Source organism: Mytilus californianus, unplaced genomic scaffold (genome assembly GCF_021869535.1).
Source record: "Mytilus californianus isolate M0D057914Y unplaced genomic scaffold, xbMytCali1.0.p SCAF_8, whole genome shotgun sequence".
Classification (NCBI taxonomy): Eukaryota; Metazoa; Mollusca; class Bivalvia; order Mytilida; family Mytilidae; genus Mytilus; species Mytilus californianus.
The window spans coordinates 81,360,034-81,378,519 of NW_026262734.1; the positions used below are offsets into that span (position 1 = coordinate 81,360,034).

General features: G+C 32.5%; 2 protein-coding genes across 3 annotated transcripts in view; one reads left to right on the plus strand and one right to left on the minus strand.

Annotated features, from left to right (window-relative positions):
- Nucleotides 1–1,730, minus strand: part of LOC127712069 (protein KIAA0100-like) — a 125,046-nt gene extending 123,316 nt beyond the window's left edge. For both annotated transcript variants that reach the window (XM_052218263.1, XM_052218262.1), the window contains exon 1: nt 1,564–1,730. In XM_052218263.1, the coding sequence (XP_052074223.1) occupies nt 1,564–1,622 (59 nt within the window). In that variant the 5' untranslated portion in view covers nt 1,623–1,730. The remainder of the gene's footprint in view (nt 1–1,563) is intronic.
- Nucleotides 1,731–1,808: 78 nt separating this feature from the next.
- The window catches only part of LOC127712070 (mediator of RNA polymerase II transcription subunit 13-like), a 36,745-nt gene continuing 20,067 nt past the window's right edge, over nt 1,809–18,486 (plus strand). The window contains exons 1-16 of the mRNA XM_052218264.1: nt 1,809–2,016; nt 2,329–2,593; nt 3,322–3,418; nt 4,139–4,222; nt 4,681–4,826; nt 5,667–5,837; nt 6,508–6,844; nt 7,220–7,306; nt 7,740–8,441; nt 10,697–10,928; nt 11,619–11,661; nt 12,471–12,610; nt 13,027–13,111; nt 13,468–13,616; nt 14,133–14,302; nt 16,067–16,761. Of these exons, the coding sequence (XP_052074224.1) occupies nt 1,948–2,016; nt 2,329–2,593; nt 3,322–3,418; nt 4,139–4,222; nt 4,681–4,826; nt 5,667–5,837; nt 6,508–6,844; nt 7,220–7,306; nt 7,740–8,441; nt 10,697–10,928; nt 11,619–11,661; nt 12,471–12,610; nt 13,027–13,111; nt 13,468–13,616; nt 14,133–14,302; nt 16,067–16,761 (3,472 nt within the window). The 5' untranslated portion in view covers nt 1,809–1,947. The remainder of the gene's footprint in view (nt 2,017–2,328; nt 2,594–3,321; nt 3,419–4,138; nt 4,223–4,680; nt 4,827–5,666; nt 5,838–6,507; nt 6,845–7,219; nt 7,307–7,739; nt 8,442–10,696; nt 10,929–11,618; nt 11,662–12,470; nt 12,611–13,026; nt 13,112–13,467; nt 13,617–14,132; nt 14,303–16,066; nt 16,762–18,486) is intronic.

Genomic DNA, 18,486 nt, shown 5'->3' on the forward strand with positions numbered 1-18,486 from the left:
TTAAACATCATTTTCTTGTCTTAAACATGTAACTTATGCTGTTGTCAAAAAAAAAAAAAAAACCCTACCTACCTACCCAACCCTACAAGACATGGGAAGGCAACATCAAACAAAGAAAATGAGGTCATTTTTAAACACAACTTTTACATGTATAAGTTGTTTTTTTATATATCATTTACAGAGGTGTCCATTTATACAGATTTGAATAACATGAAAAAAAAATTCTCAGACATCTTGAAATTTTTCTAATGAAGCATAAATACTAATCCTCAAGAACCACTAACTACCATCCAGACACACTTTACATAGTTACTATTGATGATGTAGGTCATAGATTTGTCCTTTTGGACTATTCAAATACAATCTTTAGGGTTATGCAGGTAGACAGATATACATGATTGAAAACATTTGATATTACGGACTTCAACTCATTAACAATTTGTAACCAAAAACAAAGTCCTATGCTCTTTCTCTAATTATAATTAATATAATAATTAAAATGAGTACCAGTTAAAATGGAACAATTGTTTTCAAAGAAATTTTGAATAATTTTCCATGCTTTTATTGTAATTTTAAATAATTCATCTGATCTGGTTTTTCTTAAAAAATTACCTATATTGATAACTGAAAATAATAACTGTTGAATTTATGCCCGAGCCCAAGTAAATGTGATAAAAATAATCAATACAGAAACTAAATTGTCCTTAATTAACATTATTTTGTAATCATGTATATATAGACTATAGTACATGTACGTAGTATGTCATGGTGTGTGCTGTGTATTGAGAAATAAATTGTATGAAGAATTGTATTCTATCTATTTGTTTGTCTGACATATTTGTTTTTCTTGTATTTTCAATTATAACTTCTCACTAAAATCTAAAAGTATTTTTTATTTAAAAGATCAGGTTAAGTCATTCCCTTTAAATGACTGAGCTTTAATAATAACTACAATCAAATCTTTCTAAATGAATAAGTCAGTGACAAGAACTAAAAATAGACTCTCTTTTATATCTGTTAATTAATCAGTTAATTGTGAATTGGAACACCTTATTAAATATGTTTATACAATAATAATCATGAGCGATCAATACAAGTGTAGTATCTATAATCCAATTATCAGAACATATTCAACTGTGATTGAATTAAGTTTAATTTAATTGAATTAACAACAGTCATTGCAATGGACAATGGTTTCATTTATAGATCTGACCCTTTATTTCTATTCAAAAACAAATAAGCTGTTGAGTACAATGTTTTGAAAACATTTTGTGGAAAGGTTTGCTTTCACTTTCATTTTGCAGACCTTTGACACCACCTTTGAGATCTGGATTGATCAAACTGGACAGGGTTTCACAAGAACGTGACTGCTGACATTCGTTTGTTTACCATTTTTTTTAAATATTGAAAAATAGATTGAACACGATGTCGGAAACCCATAAACAAACTGACAGAAAGGATCAGCTGACTTAAAACATATGACAGGAAGATTTATCAATGTGTACTCTAGAAAAAACCTGGTCAAATCATTGATTTGTTTACATTTTGTTTCGGTAAATTTACCTTGTTATAAACCAGATAGCCACAACAAAACTAAGTAGCGTCCAAATATAAGAATACATGTTTACAGTTGTTCTCTTAAATCATTTTAAAACTTCAAATTAACGGTATATTTTGTAAATGAACTCCATGTACCCTGACCTCCCACTCAGACAGAGCCGGTGCTTCCATTTTTCTAAAACTGGGTCAAATATTGCATGTGACCCTTCTTGACCAATCAAATCAAGTGGCCTTGCCGCCTTGTTATTCCCAGCAAGTCGGCCATTATTGTCGCCATATTATGTGAGGAATTTATGAATTACTGAAAATTTTATGGTTTAACAACCATTTGGATGATTTGACAAACGAATTTATCAGTTTAGTGTCATATAAAATCATGGAGTGACAATGAGTCACCCAAACCCAGCAGGAAACGGCTGCTCACTGGAGGATTGTTACACAAATTTATTTGCATTGGTAAGATAATTGAATCTATTTATTCAAAAACCCATTGTTGTCTTATCGGTTTCCCTGAATCGAAATCATACCAAATATGGCTTCCTAAATATTTTATCATGATTTTTATCTAAAATTATAGTATTTCTTACTCTGTTTGTAATGAAAACGTATAAAATGTCTGAAGAATGTTGACTTGAACGCGACGTGACATTTGACCTTATTTATGTTTCGCACAGTAATGTCACGCATGTTTCAGGTACATATGATCTTTTAATCAAAATAAAAGGAAATAATATTCTGAAAAGCATTATCTTTTATGATTTATTGTAGACTGATATTTGTGGCATTAAATGGAGAAGGTTAGCCACAAACCCTGATTCCCATGTTCCCTTGGGGTTGGATCATCTTGAGGACCCTGTTTTGGTTTCCTATTCAAAATGTATTCAGTCCGACATACTGTGTGTCTGGAGACGAATTCAGAATCAAGCTGGAGAACAGCGTACCGACCATTTATCATTCAATAAAGAATTATGGATCTTTTGGTATGGAGATGAACCTGCTGCATTAGAATCGCATGTCTCTAAGGATCTTATAGGTATGAAACTAATTTACACCGAACATTTAATCTTTGTGTCTTGGTTACAAGAGAGGTAGCAGTTCAAAGGAATACTTAAAATCAGGGTTATTTATCAAAGAAGGGCACTTGTAACTATATGGATTTATACCACTGTAGTCCTTGTTATTGCTAATAGAAAAACAAAGGATATGGGGTATCCATCATGTCAAAAAATCAATACATGCACAGCAAAAAACCCACACAAAAAGCAAAGGAACAGCAAGACTTCTACAGAGCGCCAAAAAAACTCACCTCACTGCAAGTTTAAGATGGTCCCTAGCACCGGCTTTTGTTGAATTCTATGCTAGTTCATTGAAATAATATTAAAAAATTAAACGCCCTGTTATATGGTATTATTAAAAAGATTAATTAATGGATGTTGGTGTTTAACACCACTTTCAGCACTATAAGCAATATTGTTGCAGCCAGTTTGTATTGGCAGAGTACCCAGAGAGAACCGCAAGAACTGGCAGGAAAACTTGCATCCTTGTCAATTAAGATTGGAGTTTTAAGCACCTGCCATGTGCAAGGTTCGAACTCAAAACCTGAGTGTTGATTGAAAAACAGAAACAAAAAAAATGGTGAAAGAAAAAATTGTACATCTTCTCATTTAATAAGGAAATATCTTCATTTTTTTTTTAAATTTATGAATAAAATTGATAAATAAAATAATGCATTCACAAATATTTTTTGGCTCAATTTTACAGTGAAGGAAACAGGTTCCTGGGACAAAGGTAAAGATCATGGACTGTCCTATGAATGCAGAACATTACTATTCAAAGCATTGCATAATCTCATTGAAAGGTGAGTAAACACAATTAAAATGTAACATGGCTTATGTCCCTTCTACTATCGTAGGGGCACTGGTGGTTTTTTTTTTTTTAAGTCTATGCTGATCAGGTTAACAGTCTTCACTATAAACTTTTACTGGCTTGGACAGTGAGGCTTGTGGTTTATCTTGCAGACTGTAAGAAACAACTAATATTCGGACATGTTACCATAACAAATCAAGTTTTTCAACAAACACATGTAATTGTCTTCAAATATTAATGTTATGAATGATTTCCAGTGAAAACATTTTGTTAAGTTCACAAGGCTGATAAAAAATTGGCGGAATAAAAATTCCAATCCTTATGTTTCTCTGATTCTGTATAACTCATTCCATCAATGATATAAAATAACAGGGCTTTAAACAGCAACATATATATAGTATTCACTAAAGTTTTAGTTCTTTCTACAAGTAAGGGGGGAGATACAAAAGGGAAATTCAAACTGACAACGTCATGTTACGTAAAAAAACGAAAAACCACTTAAAGGTCAAACAATAGTCTACAAAACTCAACATAGAAAATTAAAGACTGAGTAACACATGCCTTTAGCAGTTTTAGCATCTCTTTTCAACTGATCAGTACTAAAGTACATGTATGTATATCTCTAAAAATGTAAATGTTTTACCTGGAGATAATTACGTAATCTTAATTTTCATAACAAATGCTGATCAATAATTGAGTTATCTTTTTTTAGGTGTTTGTTGACAAAGGGATTTGCCAGACTGGGAAGGTGGTTTGTTCAACCATATGATTCTCAGACACAGAATACTGACAGACAGTAAGCTTTTAATGAATTTTAGTTTTATTGATCATTCTTAAAGGGATTAAACATAGAAATAAAGGTTCTAACAATTTTATGCAGAAAAGTACCTGAATCCAGGTCAAATAAACAAAATTTCACAGACTCAGTTATGGCTGTTCATAAAAAAACATAAATGCCTTTACAGATGGTAACCCATTTTTAAATTGCCTTTCCTGAGTACCATGCATGCTTTTATGGAACAGCCTTAAGCTAAATGTAACTCTGTAGATTTTTTATGTCTGGCTTCAATGTCTATTTCACACTACATTCAACTCATTATAACAGGATTCTTTGATTTTATGATGAGTCTTTTGTAGATGAAATGCATGTCTGGCATACAAAATTTAAATCCTGGTACATGTATCTTATGATGAAATTATATATGATATGTCTTTACAGAATTCATTTTTACATGCTTTATTTCTGTTTTTCAGGACACATCTTTCCTTCAGCTTTAATTTCTTTCTTCATGGAGAGAGTTCAGTTTGTGCCAGTATTGAAGTTAAACAACACCCACCTGTCTGGAGACTTACAACACATCACTTGACGTTAGCACAAGAAAATCATACTAACTTCCAAGGTAACATTTTTCAGACTTTACAAACTTTATGAAGCGATGATTTTGAAATTGAACATAAAAAATGTAAAATCATTTTGATCACATGATTTCTTGTAGAAAAATATCTGTTGTTAAATAATGCAACAGCATGCATTTGCAATGTTTTCATTGGTAGTATAAAACTAACTAATAACCTGCTTACTTGAAATTTTGTGTCTTTGTGTCAACAATGCACCCCATGTTGCCTACCATGTTAGCAATATGTTTTAAGGCAGTTCACTACACAAAGTGTTCTAAAAATATTTTTCAGTTATAATGGTTTCATTTGTATCAAATCCTGCTTAATGCTAGATTAAAACAAAAATGTCTCCTTGCCACCTCGACCCAAATTTTGTTTTACCTAGTTATACTCCACATTTACATAAAAGAAAGAATCCTGCTCAACCAGCCTCAACCATTTTCAGATTTGGATTCCATAACACTATTTTTCTTAAGGTGGTATCAAACACCTTGACTAAAATTAATTTGGCTCGTTTAATTTTCATAAAATTTTGACAATATATTTACTTTGACCCTTTGACAAAACTATAAAAATTTCAAAAAACTTGAACCACACACTTTATCGGAAAAATTTCATTGGATATACAGCAGTTTGACAAACACTAATTTTGATCATTGAGAAGCTTAATATATTTCCTTAACAATAAAACGTGATTAAAACGTTCAGCTGATTTTTAAAGAGTTATCTCCCTGTAGTGTTATGTACCACCTTAAACTAATTTTCTGTAATGTTTAAAAAGTTTGATTTGATAATAAATATATATTGTTTTATGAATTATCAAATGAATTTTCTTATTACAGTCATACTAGCACCATATGGTTTAAATGGTACATTAACTGGCCAGTCCTACAGAGATGCTGATCAACATGCCCACAAAGTACTGGATGAATGGAGTCGATTCTATCCAATTGACAAATCTGACAAGGAAGGGGATCCTTCTAAAGCACCAGCGTTGGTAGAAGTTCTTGTTGGTAAGTAGTTTTACATAGCTTAATGTTAAATAGCATTGTTTATGAAATCAGTAGCACAATAGGCCATGTAAAGTACACATTTGTGTATTATACACACCCCTTTTAATATTCCTAAATAATGAATAGTTATACATAGTTTAAGGCTAAATTACATTGTTTACAAAATCAGTATAACAGTATATAATGAGGTTTTTATGCTTAGATGACCAGGCGGCTCAATACTTTTTTTAATGCTTATATTTGTGAAATGAGAAGATATACATGTTTATATTAGTATGTATGTCAATAATTAACGTCCTGTTTGTAATTAATATATCAGAATTCAAAGAGAACATTTTGAATTTGTATAAAATCATTTGATTTATTCTAAGATAGAAAAGGATTGCTTGTTTAAATTTGTATCTATTAAGATGACAAATTTAATTAGCAGTTTTTCATTAGAAATAATAATCTGACAAAATATCCTCCAACTTAAAAAGATTTTGACTGTCAACTTTTCAAACCTTGCTGCTGACGAGATAAATATCAGCAATAAATACAATTTCATGTACAACTGCCTTGTATCATTTCTCTTAAATGTGTGGCAGCAAAAAAAACAGTAGGAATAAGTTGTATTATACCCATTGTTTTGCAACACTGTAGGTGATTTAAAATTTTTATTTACTTTCAGCTGGTGTACGTATGAAGTATCCGTCAAGTTTTGTATTACTGTGCGATGTTGAAGAATATCTACATAAGAATATTACAGCACCTGCCCCAGCAACAAGTCTGCCACGCCCACAGCCAGTTGTACCACACAGTCATTTAACTCCACCCTCATCCCCAGCAGATATCAGTATTCTGACAGATCACGGAACCAAAACAGGAGGTGGTGTTATGGCCTCCGGAGGAACACATCATATGGATATCAGTTCGGATTTGATCGCTAAATCTGAACGTGTTTTCTCGAGTAAAATACAGGAGAAGATGTTACAGGATAACTGTATCAATTCTGTTGTCAGTAAAAGGTCAGTACAAATAAAATTTATACAAAGAATTTAAAGAAATACGTAAGTAGATAGAGGATAAAAGAGCTAGGAAATGGTAAAAGAAAAGTTTCTGAAAAGAATCAGATTAGAAGAACATTGAATATTTAAAAAATCTTTCATATGGATAACTTGCAAAGTCATAGAGAAATTGGCAGACAAAAACCAGAAGTTTTATTGTTTACACAAAAAAAAACCAAATGTAAATTTTGGTTAAGGCTAATTCACATCTTGGCAGAGCATTTGATTTGTATACAGAACTTTTTATATTGCAAATACATGTATGCTTATATGCAAAGTGCAATATTGAACTTGTTGACGATCAACAATGTTTTTATGGTAAAGTGTTTATTTTAGACCATCTGAAGCAGTAAGTGAAGAAACAGCCGCTGGTGTGTGGGATTTCAATGACCCTACCACAAAACTCAACTGTAACTGTTCAAGGTAAATATATTAAATCACTACCACAAAGCCAAATTATTATTATTAAAGGTATATATATTTGGAGGTAATCCATATATGCCAAAATGAAACAGGTTAGCTTTTGTAAGAGTATAAAGAAGCATTATAGGACGAAATACTGTGTAGTTTGAATTATGTACTGCTAAATTGATGCTAATTTTTTTGAAAAATAGTAACTTCAAAGGTTTTTATGTCAAATTACTCAAATACTACATTAAGTAATAGAATAATCTTCCTAAAATACTAACAGATATATTAAATACATAAAAGGCATATATAGGATAGGCTCTGCATAAAGATTAGTGCTATTCAATAACAAGTGACTGGTAAGGTTTTGCAAATAAGTCTTATATAAGAGTGGCGGAAGATACCAAAGGCATAGTCCGATTAAAATGTACTAAAATTATTGTTTCAGGCATCGTTTATTAAAGAATAAGCCAATCTTGACAGGACAAAACAAAACACAACAAGGAACAACAAACAAGCATGGAAAAGGGGATTTTAAAACAGACAAAAATGAAAGACCACCTTCTAGATTAGGCAGAAGCACAGCCTTCCATCGCCAGTCAACAACTGCAGAGGTAGTAGATGTTGACTTGTTGATGCAGAGGGCAACAGTACAGGGTGTTAACTTTGCTCCTTCCCAAGGACCAGGTGGAACATTACCACAGTTGAATAACACGGGTGAAGGTAGCACAGTTCCAGAAGGCCATTCTCCAGCGGCTGTACCTTCACCACTAGAAGAGCCAAACAGTCATTCTCATGTCAGTCAGAGTGGTGAACCTACCATGCCCAAATTAAGTCCACACCCACCACCAGAGGTTCCTGAAATTAAGCCAGTGGTCGAAAATAATCCTAGTGCTATGGTCAATGGACATGTGGACTTTGCCAAACCAAATGATGTGTCGACGCCAAAAGCAGCAGAAAACGTAATGTCCCCTCCTTGGGTTCCTTCTGAAGCAAAAAATGTTAGTATTAACAATTGGATCAAATCTCATCAGCTTCATAAGCATGTAGAGGTTCCTGGGATAAAAAGGCCATTGTTGCCGACCCTTCAGACAGATGGGGAGAGCTTTGTGACTGAGAATCTTTACAATCTGGACCCTCTTAACACATGGTAAGTGTTATTCTGTGTAATTGTCATTTGACTTTGGGAGGGGAGAATTAGGGTACTTTCTTCAATGTCCTAATATTTGTTCATATATCAAATTTTTTTTTTGAGAATCCTCTTTTTGTATTATTCAGAGGCCATTTATCAACTTTTTGCATATTCTGATTTTTTTTTAGTAATGAGTGAACCAATGCTTGATATTCGTAGTTGCTATCGTAGTATGTGATACCTATGTAATAAAGGGTTGTTTTTGTCAAGCAGGGTTCATCTGACATTGACCTCATTTTAACTAAATACATCACTAGTTTATTCAAGTGATTGTTAGTGAAAGTCTTGCATGTCATGAATAAATTCCTCCTCGTAAAGTAATTTAGACGACACTTTATAACCTTGTTTGAGCTATATTTGGAATTGGCAATGACATATTTTGTTACAAGATAATGTTTTTAGCACACAACTTATTTAATCAACAGCTGTTATGTATGTAATTAGAGAGACGTATTGATATTGATTTGAGGGGATTAAGTATGTAATTTATACTTATAGTCTTCAGGAATGGGATGTATTATGTTTCAATTAATGTTTGAATTGGATGTAGTGTATACAATATGTTGCAGACTAACCTTTTGATTTTATCAGGTCAATATCTTCACAAGCTTTAGTGTTTATGAACTTTTTATTTTGGTGCTTAGTAATTAGAAGTTAAAAGTTTTAGCCAACTCTTCTCCTACACTTTCCCAATCCAAAACCAGAAATACAAGTTGATTTTTCTTTCCTTTTTATGAGACGTGTGTGTGTGATTTTCAAGGGTGTTTCTAGTCTTCTTGTCTGTTAATTTATAACTCTAATCTTTAAAGAAAGGGGTAAATACCATCTACATGCATGACATGTACTAAATCAGTGGTTGGATATAACTGTAGTCGTTGCAGCCTTATTTAATTTGACACTTGTGCAAAATACTGTAAAAAAAGGTACACCCATTGAAGTGATTTTTGGCAAATATCAACTGTTTAATGGGGAAAAAACCATTTATGCATTGACCAATTTTTGTTTTAAATCAAAAGTAGTTTTAAGCCTCTATGTATTAAAGGTCTATGGGAATATATGATTGAAATTTTAAAAAAATCAATAGATAAATTGATTAGTGTTCTATAACATATTTAGATGGGGTCTGTTGTACTGAGCAACATCGTTGGTAATTCCTGCTATAATGCTTTATGTATTACTTGTCGAGAGTATTGTTGAAGAGAGTGTATTTAATACTAGAGTTGAGGGGTTTTATAAATTTACATTTGAAGATTAATTGATTGTTGTAGTGTCTAGTGGCAAATTTTGCATGCATATTCTGTACAAGAACGAAGATGACACCAAGTACAAGAGTCCACCTGCAAAATAATCAACGAGATTTTGAAAGGGTTCTTGATCATCCAACCATTTCACTGTTTTTTCTTATTATAAAAAATCTGTTTTATTGTTTTTACTATTTAAGATGTGGATAGGATTTTAGATTCAGAAACTCCACTTTACCCCACAATTCTAACCAATATAAGTCTTTGTCTTGCTTATTATTTACAAAATGGTCTGTCCCTGTTTGTCCCAAACCTTATGCAACCACAATAAAGTTTAGAGGAAAATTTTCATTTTATTGTCTTTTATTTATCTTTTCTTAGTTAAAAATGAAGAGATGAAGGTCTTAACTTGTCAGAAATCCTGTTTGGAACACAAATGGGTGATATTTAAAGATTGATAGGCATGTAACCCATCCATGGGCAGCATATCAAATAAAGACTCCTGACAAGAGTCCACCTGCAAAATAGTCCGAGTTGTTGAAAGGGTTCTTGAATATGCAAATAGTGGGCTTGCCATACATGAGGCATTTCATTTAAAGTCTGGATGCGAGTCATGTGACTAATATATACTGCCAAACATACACACAAAGAAGAGGTTTTAAAATTACTGCTGGACAGTAGAATTCTAGGTGACCATATTTTTATACTCCAGTCAGGCGTGTCAACTATTGTAGGTCTACATCTGAAAGAGTTTTAGTTAACTTCAAAGATAATTGCATTTATTTAACCATTGAAAGTCACAAGATAAGTGTACTAGATTATAGTTGGTTATTGTCCATTGTCAGACCTTTCATATATTTCTGGTAGAAAGTAAGTTTAAACTGAGAAACCCATGATTTTGGAATTCTTTAGAAATTTTAAAGTTTAACAGTACTTACATACTTGCATGTTTATTTTAAACTTAAATTTTAGGTTGAGTATCCCAGTACTGAAGAAACCACGATATGAAGAACTGTCTCCGGATGGGGAATCAATGATGATATCCCAGAAGCACATGAATTGTAATTCTCCCCAGTCTATGGAAGATGATCCTTACGAGTTTTCTGATGAGGCATCAATTAATCCTGCTACAATCACAAACAGAAAGATGAGAGATAGCAGAGATGAAGGCTTTCACAATCGCAAGTCTCCTTACGGCAGAGGGGTAAGGTTATAGTTAAATTCAAAATGTCTGTCTCGGACAGGAAGTGAGGTCTTGGATTCACTTGACAGGAAGGGGTGTGATTGACAACAAGCCATATCTGTTTGTCTATGAGTTTCATTGATAGATTATGTCTGCTTTTAGTTAACATTTGCTATGTAAAAGATAATGGAAACAGTGCTATGTCAGGACCTTATTAATATTTCGTTGCATTCTTCTAGTATTGGAATTGAAAAGTTTTAAAAACAAGTATATTTTTGAGGGCATTCAGAATTTAGCAGCTAAATCTTAAGTGGTTAGTGCAGTTGAAATCGAAAGAGTCCTATCAAAATAGAATGGACAGATTATCTGTTAAAGAACATTATGTGGTCCCAATCCCCTGGTGGTCTTTCAAGAAAATCTGCTTGTCCTCAATATTATTTCTATTGCAAAATACCAAAATTGTGTTGGTCCTTCTCAACATTTTAGTGGTCATAACCTTCAGACTACCACTTTTCGAGAACTCTGCAATTTTAGTAGAAAATTTACTGTCTTCCACATAGACACATGACAGATGGAATGAACTCTGAGCTTTTGGCGATGCTTTGGTAAAAGTCAACTTTGAGTGTCTTTTCAGTTAATAAATGGCATGTAAGACATAAACTTTAAGAAATTTGAGGTAAATCAAAACTACAACTGAACTATTATTTGTAGGATGATGAATCTGGTAGATTGGATTCTAACAGGGATGGTACTGGTAAGTAGAAATTTTATTAATTTATCTGCTTTCTTCATTTGTGAATAAAAGGAGATGTGGGGCACAAGTCAATGAGACAGCTACCCAACAACCCAAAAATCAAAATTCATTTAGAGGTCAACATACTAGTTATATAGAAAATATATTCATCTATATTAGATAAAAGGATAAAAGATCTTTGAATCATTAATTCTAAAATGTTTATTTCAGGTCCTTTAAAAATTTTGAAAAATGTTTGCTTTATGAAATAAGTAGATTTGAAAACTATAATTAGTATTATCTTAACATAGAGGATGCTATTGATTGATTGATTGATTGATTGGTGTTTAACGCAACTTTCAACCCTATTGTGCTATTTTGTGGCGGTCAGTTTTTATTGGTGGAGGAAGCCGTTGTGTCCAGAGAGAACCACCAGCCTTGCGTAGAAAAATTGACAATCCTAGTCAATTAAGATTGCAGTCAAGTGCACCTGCTCCCTACAGGATTCGAACTCACAACATCAATGTTGACTGGCTAGTGATACAGTAGTTGGACCACTCAGCCACTGAGGCCCTCTAGAGGATACTATAAGCCAATAAAACTTAAAGTACACACAAGATTTCGATTTAATGAATGAACTGCCCTGATTGACCTGCGGTCATTTGTGGGTAAAACGCCTCATTGGACATAATATATAATATTGTAATGATATTTGCTTTGTGACGTCAATTTTTCTGGGGAAAAGCACCCGATCGGGAGGTCATGTATTTAAACTATAAAGGATGATGATGAACCTAGTATGCAATTTAATGTAAAACTAATTTTTGTAGATCCTGGCTCCTTGACATCACCGCCAGCAACTCCAAACCCAGCTTTAAAGCAGGATGGTCTGATGCATCTGAATGATCTTGTTGTGAAACCTTCAGATCTGGACCATATATTTGAGTCGGACTCGGATAATGATGAATCTGTAAGTTACCAGTCAATACATTGTTGAATTGAGAGTGACATTATTTTATCAGTGATACATTTCTGCTCATAGTATGGATTTGAAAATGAGTTATTAGAAAAGAAAAACAAGGGATATGGGGTATCCATCCATGACACAAAATCAGTAAATGCACAACAAAAAACATACTAAAAGCTAAGGAACAGCGCTTTTATTGCTAAGTTGCCTTATGTATTAAATAAGTAAAGTCTAAATTCATATTGGAAGTTTTAAAAATTACTGTACTTGTACATTTCTAATATTTATTTGGTCTTTTGGGTAAAAAACATGAAACAGTTAAGATATTTTATAATTAACAATCTTTTCAATATCCTTCATCTTTGAATTATTCTTTGTATCAAAAGATTGGATTTATATTATGTTTCTTTCATTTTCAGTCATTATTGCCAAAAGACACAATTATTCCCGATGATCTAAAGCATGCTACAAAAATTGTCATTCAGCCCACTGAAGGAGTGATAGGTAAGCTAGTTATAAATAAAAAAAAAAGGGAAAAAACTTACAAAGTGTTCAAAAGGAAAGAACAACAAAAAGTACACTAAGGAACATTTAAAAAAAGGAATATGGAGAGGATACAAGGTAGCAATGACTTAAAAATTATTTGAGGTATAACAATGCTGAGGTATAACAAAGAGGGGACAAGGTTGCAGGGTAACAGACAGTGTGAAAAAAACGTGTTTTTGGTATGTGCATTATGATGTTTTGTGATTGACCAAAAAACATGACTGTTTAATTTGAGGACAAGACTGTGTCCCTTTTAAATGTGTTGATTATATTGTATTTTCCTGAATACATAATTTTGCATTTACTTTTTTCAGCTGCTTCAGAATTGATCCGAATGTACCCAACACCTCCATCAAATAATTCAGAGATTTCACCCATATCATACCATGAAGTTATTGAAACATATGAAAGGCCCATTATCAAGAAAGAAATTAATGTTCCTTCTATTGAAGAGTTCCTCAAGGTAAGCGTTTAGTGTCATAACATTATCTATTTTTTGTATGATGAAGCAATAATTGGATTTCTTTAAATATTTTACATAGAAATGGATATTTTAGAATGTAATTTCATCTAAAGGATGTTATTTTTTCTTCTTTACTTTTGAATTACTCTTTTAGTTTGAATTTACCAAAGCTGTGTTAAATATCATTTGGCCAGTTCAAAATGACACTTTTGAAAAAAAAAATGTTCTGTCATTGACTGCCACTGGTAAGGATAGGAAAAAGATGCTGTGTCTAGCTGATACAGACATGACAGAGGGAAAGATCACACTTTTTAAAATTCATAAATTGAAAATTTTTCATTGAATATTTATTCACCTTTTAAACTTTAAAAAAAAGAATTGTGGAAATAATCGGAAAATTATTAAAATGGACAGAAACCTGTGTTTGACTTGCCAGCAATTTTATGGTTAAAAGTGTCTTCCCTTACCTTGAATTTATGTATAAGAGTTAAATTGTTTTTGTTGTGTTATTAACAGGATGTACCTAGTGTGTTCCAGCCACAAGAACAAGAAGAATTTGTCAGTTCAGAAAAATACTCAACAGTGACTCTACCTAGTAACAAACTGTCTCCTATCCACCACCCACCAGATTATAAAGCTTCTTGGCAGTTTCCTATGCCAATCATGGAGAAACCTCCACCTAACAGGTACTTTTACCTATATTTGATATAGTGCTTTGCATATTTTCAAATTGTTTACAATATTCTTGTAGCTTAATCAGTCAGGGATATAACTCTATAGGGTTATTACAGAAAAATAACATACATTTGTTATTGTGGACTAAAAAATCAAAGAACTGTGATAACATATGTATGTTACATGTTTCAAAGGGACAATATACATCACTAGTTTAGTTAAAATGCATACAAGTTCTATTGATATTACTATTGTCTTTATGTATACTTAACTATAGAAAGATATAACAGTTCATAGTTTGCCAATTTTGCATAGTACACCTATATGTTATTACAGAAAAAATATGCCTGTAATAACTAAAGGGTGTTATCACAGCTTCTCTATATCACTCCAAAGCATTTTCTCAGACAAACATCATGCTTAATTACAATGTATTTTAATTTATTGTAAGAAATAATGACCAGAGCATGTAATGAGGTTCTGCGCAAGCTTCCCAGTAATTCCCAAGTGTCTCATATAATAAGTTACATTCCTTTAATAACTAAGCTATGTTATTACAGCTAAGTTTATCCCTTAAAAGCCTCGTCTCATTGATTTACCATGGTTAATCAAAAATGTATTAATTCAATTAAAAAATTAATTATCAAGGCTATGCATTTAGTTTCTGCGCAAAGTCTCAAGAGTTCCCTAGAGCCCATTATAAATTAAAACATTTTTGATTTATTTTACAAATAACAAACATATGTTATTGCAGATTTAGAAAATTTAAGGAATAAAGAGTAGACTACTCATGAAAGTATCTGTAATAACACACACAAGTTATTTTCTGTAATAACCCTATAGAGTTATATCTCTGACTGTTAATAGGCTAACTCATACTTTATGAAAATATAAAAAAAAATATATAAAAATTTCATCGCAGTAAATTGACAAGAAATTTTTACAAAAGTGAACTGTAAAATTGAGAATGGAAATGGGGAATGTGTCAAAGAGCAGAAAACAGCCCAATGTGACCAATAGGTCTTCAACACAGTAAATTTATTTTCATCAATTACAAAATACTAACGAGATACTTAATTTTTTATGGACATTTGATTTCATAGTTTTGCCTAAGTCTGCATACAAAGCAGAAGAAAATTTGTTCTTTGTCGTAGACGTACATTTGTTGTTCTCAAAATACACGGAAATTAGGAATCTACAATAGTGGATTTACAAATCCCTTATATAAAAGTCACATACATGTAGGACAGAAACTGTGCAATATGGCGTTGAAGAATGAACATCTTTGGTTTGTTATATTATCTTGACCAATAACATCATGTAGATAGTTGACAAGTGAATGAACTAAACAAAGACCAGAAAAAAGTCATGACCTATTACACAATTATGTAAATGCACTTGTCACGTTCAGCATAAAAAATAGTTTGACAAAATGAAGGGATGATAATTGGGAAGTAAAGCTCCAAACATCTGAATTGGAGTTTTCATGGTTTTCAAGAAAAACAACATCAACATATGAAAATATTTTTTGTTGCTACTGCTGATTAAAACATAGTTCATTGATATATCCTTTCAAGATATATAGAGTTTATTGAATTGCATGCATGTAAGGAATTTTTTTTCATTTCTGGAGAATTAAATACGTCAAACATTTACACTGACACTTAAAATTGGATTTTAGAATTGTGTGCAGAAATTTTATTTTATGTATTTGAAAACAAAATTCATTATATCATTGAGGATAAGTGGTATATTTGTAACTTTTATATTGATAGCTACATAAACATACCGTCCATAGAGAATATTCCAAGCTTGCCATCACGTATGCCCTCCAGTGCAATAGAATCTTCGCCTGCAATGTTCCAGACATCAAGTGTGGGACCACAAAGGACACCGATGAGTTACGAACTGCAGTCCCCTGCATCAAATGCTTCGTCATATCTAAACAAAACCTTAAACTCTGTAGACAACCAGGGTACTAATAATCAAATAGCAGAGGTGCAAAGTTTGATTGTCAATATCTTGTTAATGGATTCTAGACTCAACGTCTTTAAAGATGCTAATTTTGATAGTTGTAATTTTTGTGTGTGTAACGGTAATATAAAAGGTGCTGATAGTGGTATTCTCATAGAGGATCCATCTGGTGAGGCACAGTACAGTTGTACGTGTGGATTTAGTGCTATTCGCAATAGACGATTTGGAATTCATGCAGGATTATTTTACGAGGATGAGGTTGACATTACAGGTGTGCGAAACGATCGATTAGATAGACGGAAGCCTGGTCTGTTATCGTTGGAATTTAATGGTGAACATAAAGGGGATGACCCAAATATGTTGGTGCTCGAGTTATTATTAGGACAGTTTACTGTGCCGTATCCTTCCTCATCCTCATCTCAACTTTTAATCAGACTCTCTATGAACACAGATACTTCATATGCAGCTATTTCAGTCGATGATTTCCCACTAAGGGGTAAGTCTTCATTCTATTATCATTGGAAATTTTAACTTTTGAAAACAGAAGTAATTTTGATGCTTACTTTTTATTTCTTGTCTGTAGTGACAGTATATGTAATCACACTCTTGGCAAATTCTGTAAGTTCAGAAATTATTGAGATATGCTTTATTATGAATATGAATAATTGACAGGATGATTAAGAACATCCCAATATTTAAAACTTGCGTTTAAATTTTGGTGGTAATATTAGTCTTATTCAATAGTTAGTTTATCTGGTACTATTGTCAGTTGTAAAAGATTAGTGGTAATACATAAAAGTACCTTTAATGTGATTCTATAAACTAAAGTCACGGTTGCACCAGCCTGGGTTGCAGTTAAAGTGTGAACCACAGTTCAACCAATGTGAAATATAGTGATTGCATTTGATTATTGAAATGTGACAAGACTTGGATATTTCAGAGAATCAACCCCTAATCACTTTTACTCACTGTGACAAATCACCATCAAGAGTGATTTTAAACTAAATCACCCTGTCTGTGTATATATGTAAATACAGTAAATCCCGCAAATCATATCAAGTAGAACTGAAAACAGGAAAAAGTCAGAATTAAACTTGCCCAGTAAAAATTGTATCCATTAGCCATGATTAGCAGTATAAAGAATTCAAGAATAGTTTGGTTTGCTGATAAAGGCTGTTTCATAAAAACATACATGGAACCCAGGGAAGGCACTTCCAAATCTCAGCGATGGGTGGGTGTCATATATATGTTTTTGCATACTGGAAATGTAAGTGAAATTTTAATTTGCCTCTATAGGTGGTTACCCCATTTTTAAAGTGCCTTCCCTGGGTACAATGTATGTTTTAATGGAACAGCCCTAACATGGTATTAATAACACAAGCAATTTTAAGCAAAAATGTTATACTGTTTAAACTTGGTGGTTTTGGACCACTGTGGTCCGCCAGTTATCTTTATTTAGACACACTTGAAAGCCTTGCTGGTCAATGTTGATCTTGTGTATTATTATAAACAAAAGATATAGTGTGGGTGAAAGTCAATGAGGTGGAAACAGTCTAACCAATGAAATCATTGGGGTCAACTTGATCAACATATGTTTATAAAAAAATACCACAAATATCATTTGGCTTAGTTATTTAAAGAGTAAGATTCATGTAAATGAAAAGAAAATAACAACATTTAAACAGTGATTTTGCTAGCGCTCGTCACTTTCGTAATTTACAAAACTGTTTTCAAAATGACGAAAGTATTTCAAATCAATTTCGTCACTTAAATTTGGAAAGTGTAATAATATTTTCACATGAAAATACTATAATTCTACCTGTCTACATGTTTCTGACAAGTTTATGACCCTCAGCTAATTAACATTTACAACAGGTGTTATAAGTTGTGATTACAGCTAATCCGTTTATCGCCATCGGATGGGTCACTAATCCGGTTAATTATTTTCCCCAGTAAAATCAGTCAGACTGCATTTTAATTTCAATATTTCTCAAGGCCAACGACCACAATTTGCAGTTCGTTTGTCGTAGTTTCGTCATTTGTACAAAATTGTTTTCCCCCGGACAGTTCGCTTTTTAATTTCAATATTTCTAAAACGATCATAATTTGCAATTCGTTTGTCGTAGTTTCGTCAAATGATTGTATTTTCGTCATCTTTGATATAAAACGTTCAATTTCGATTAAAAAGATAGAACTTTATTCAAAACGTTCAGAAATGTTT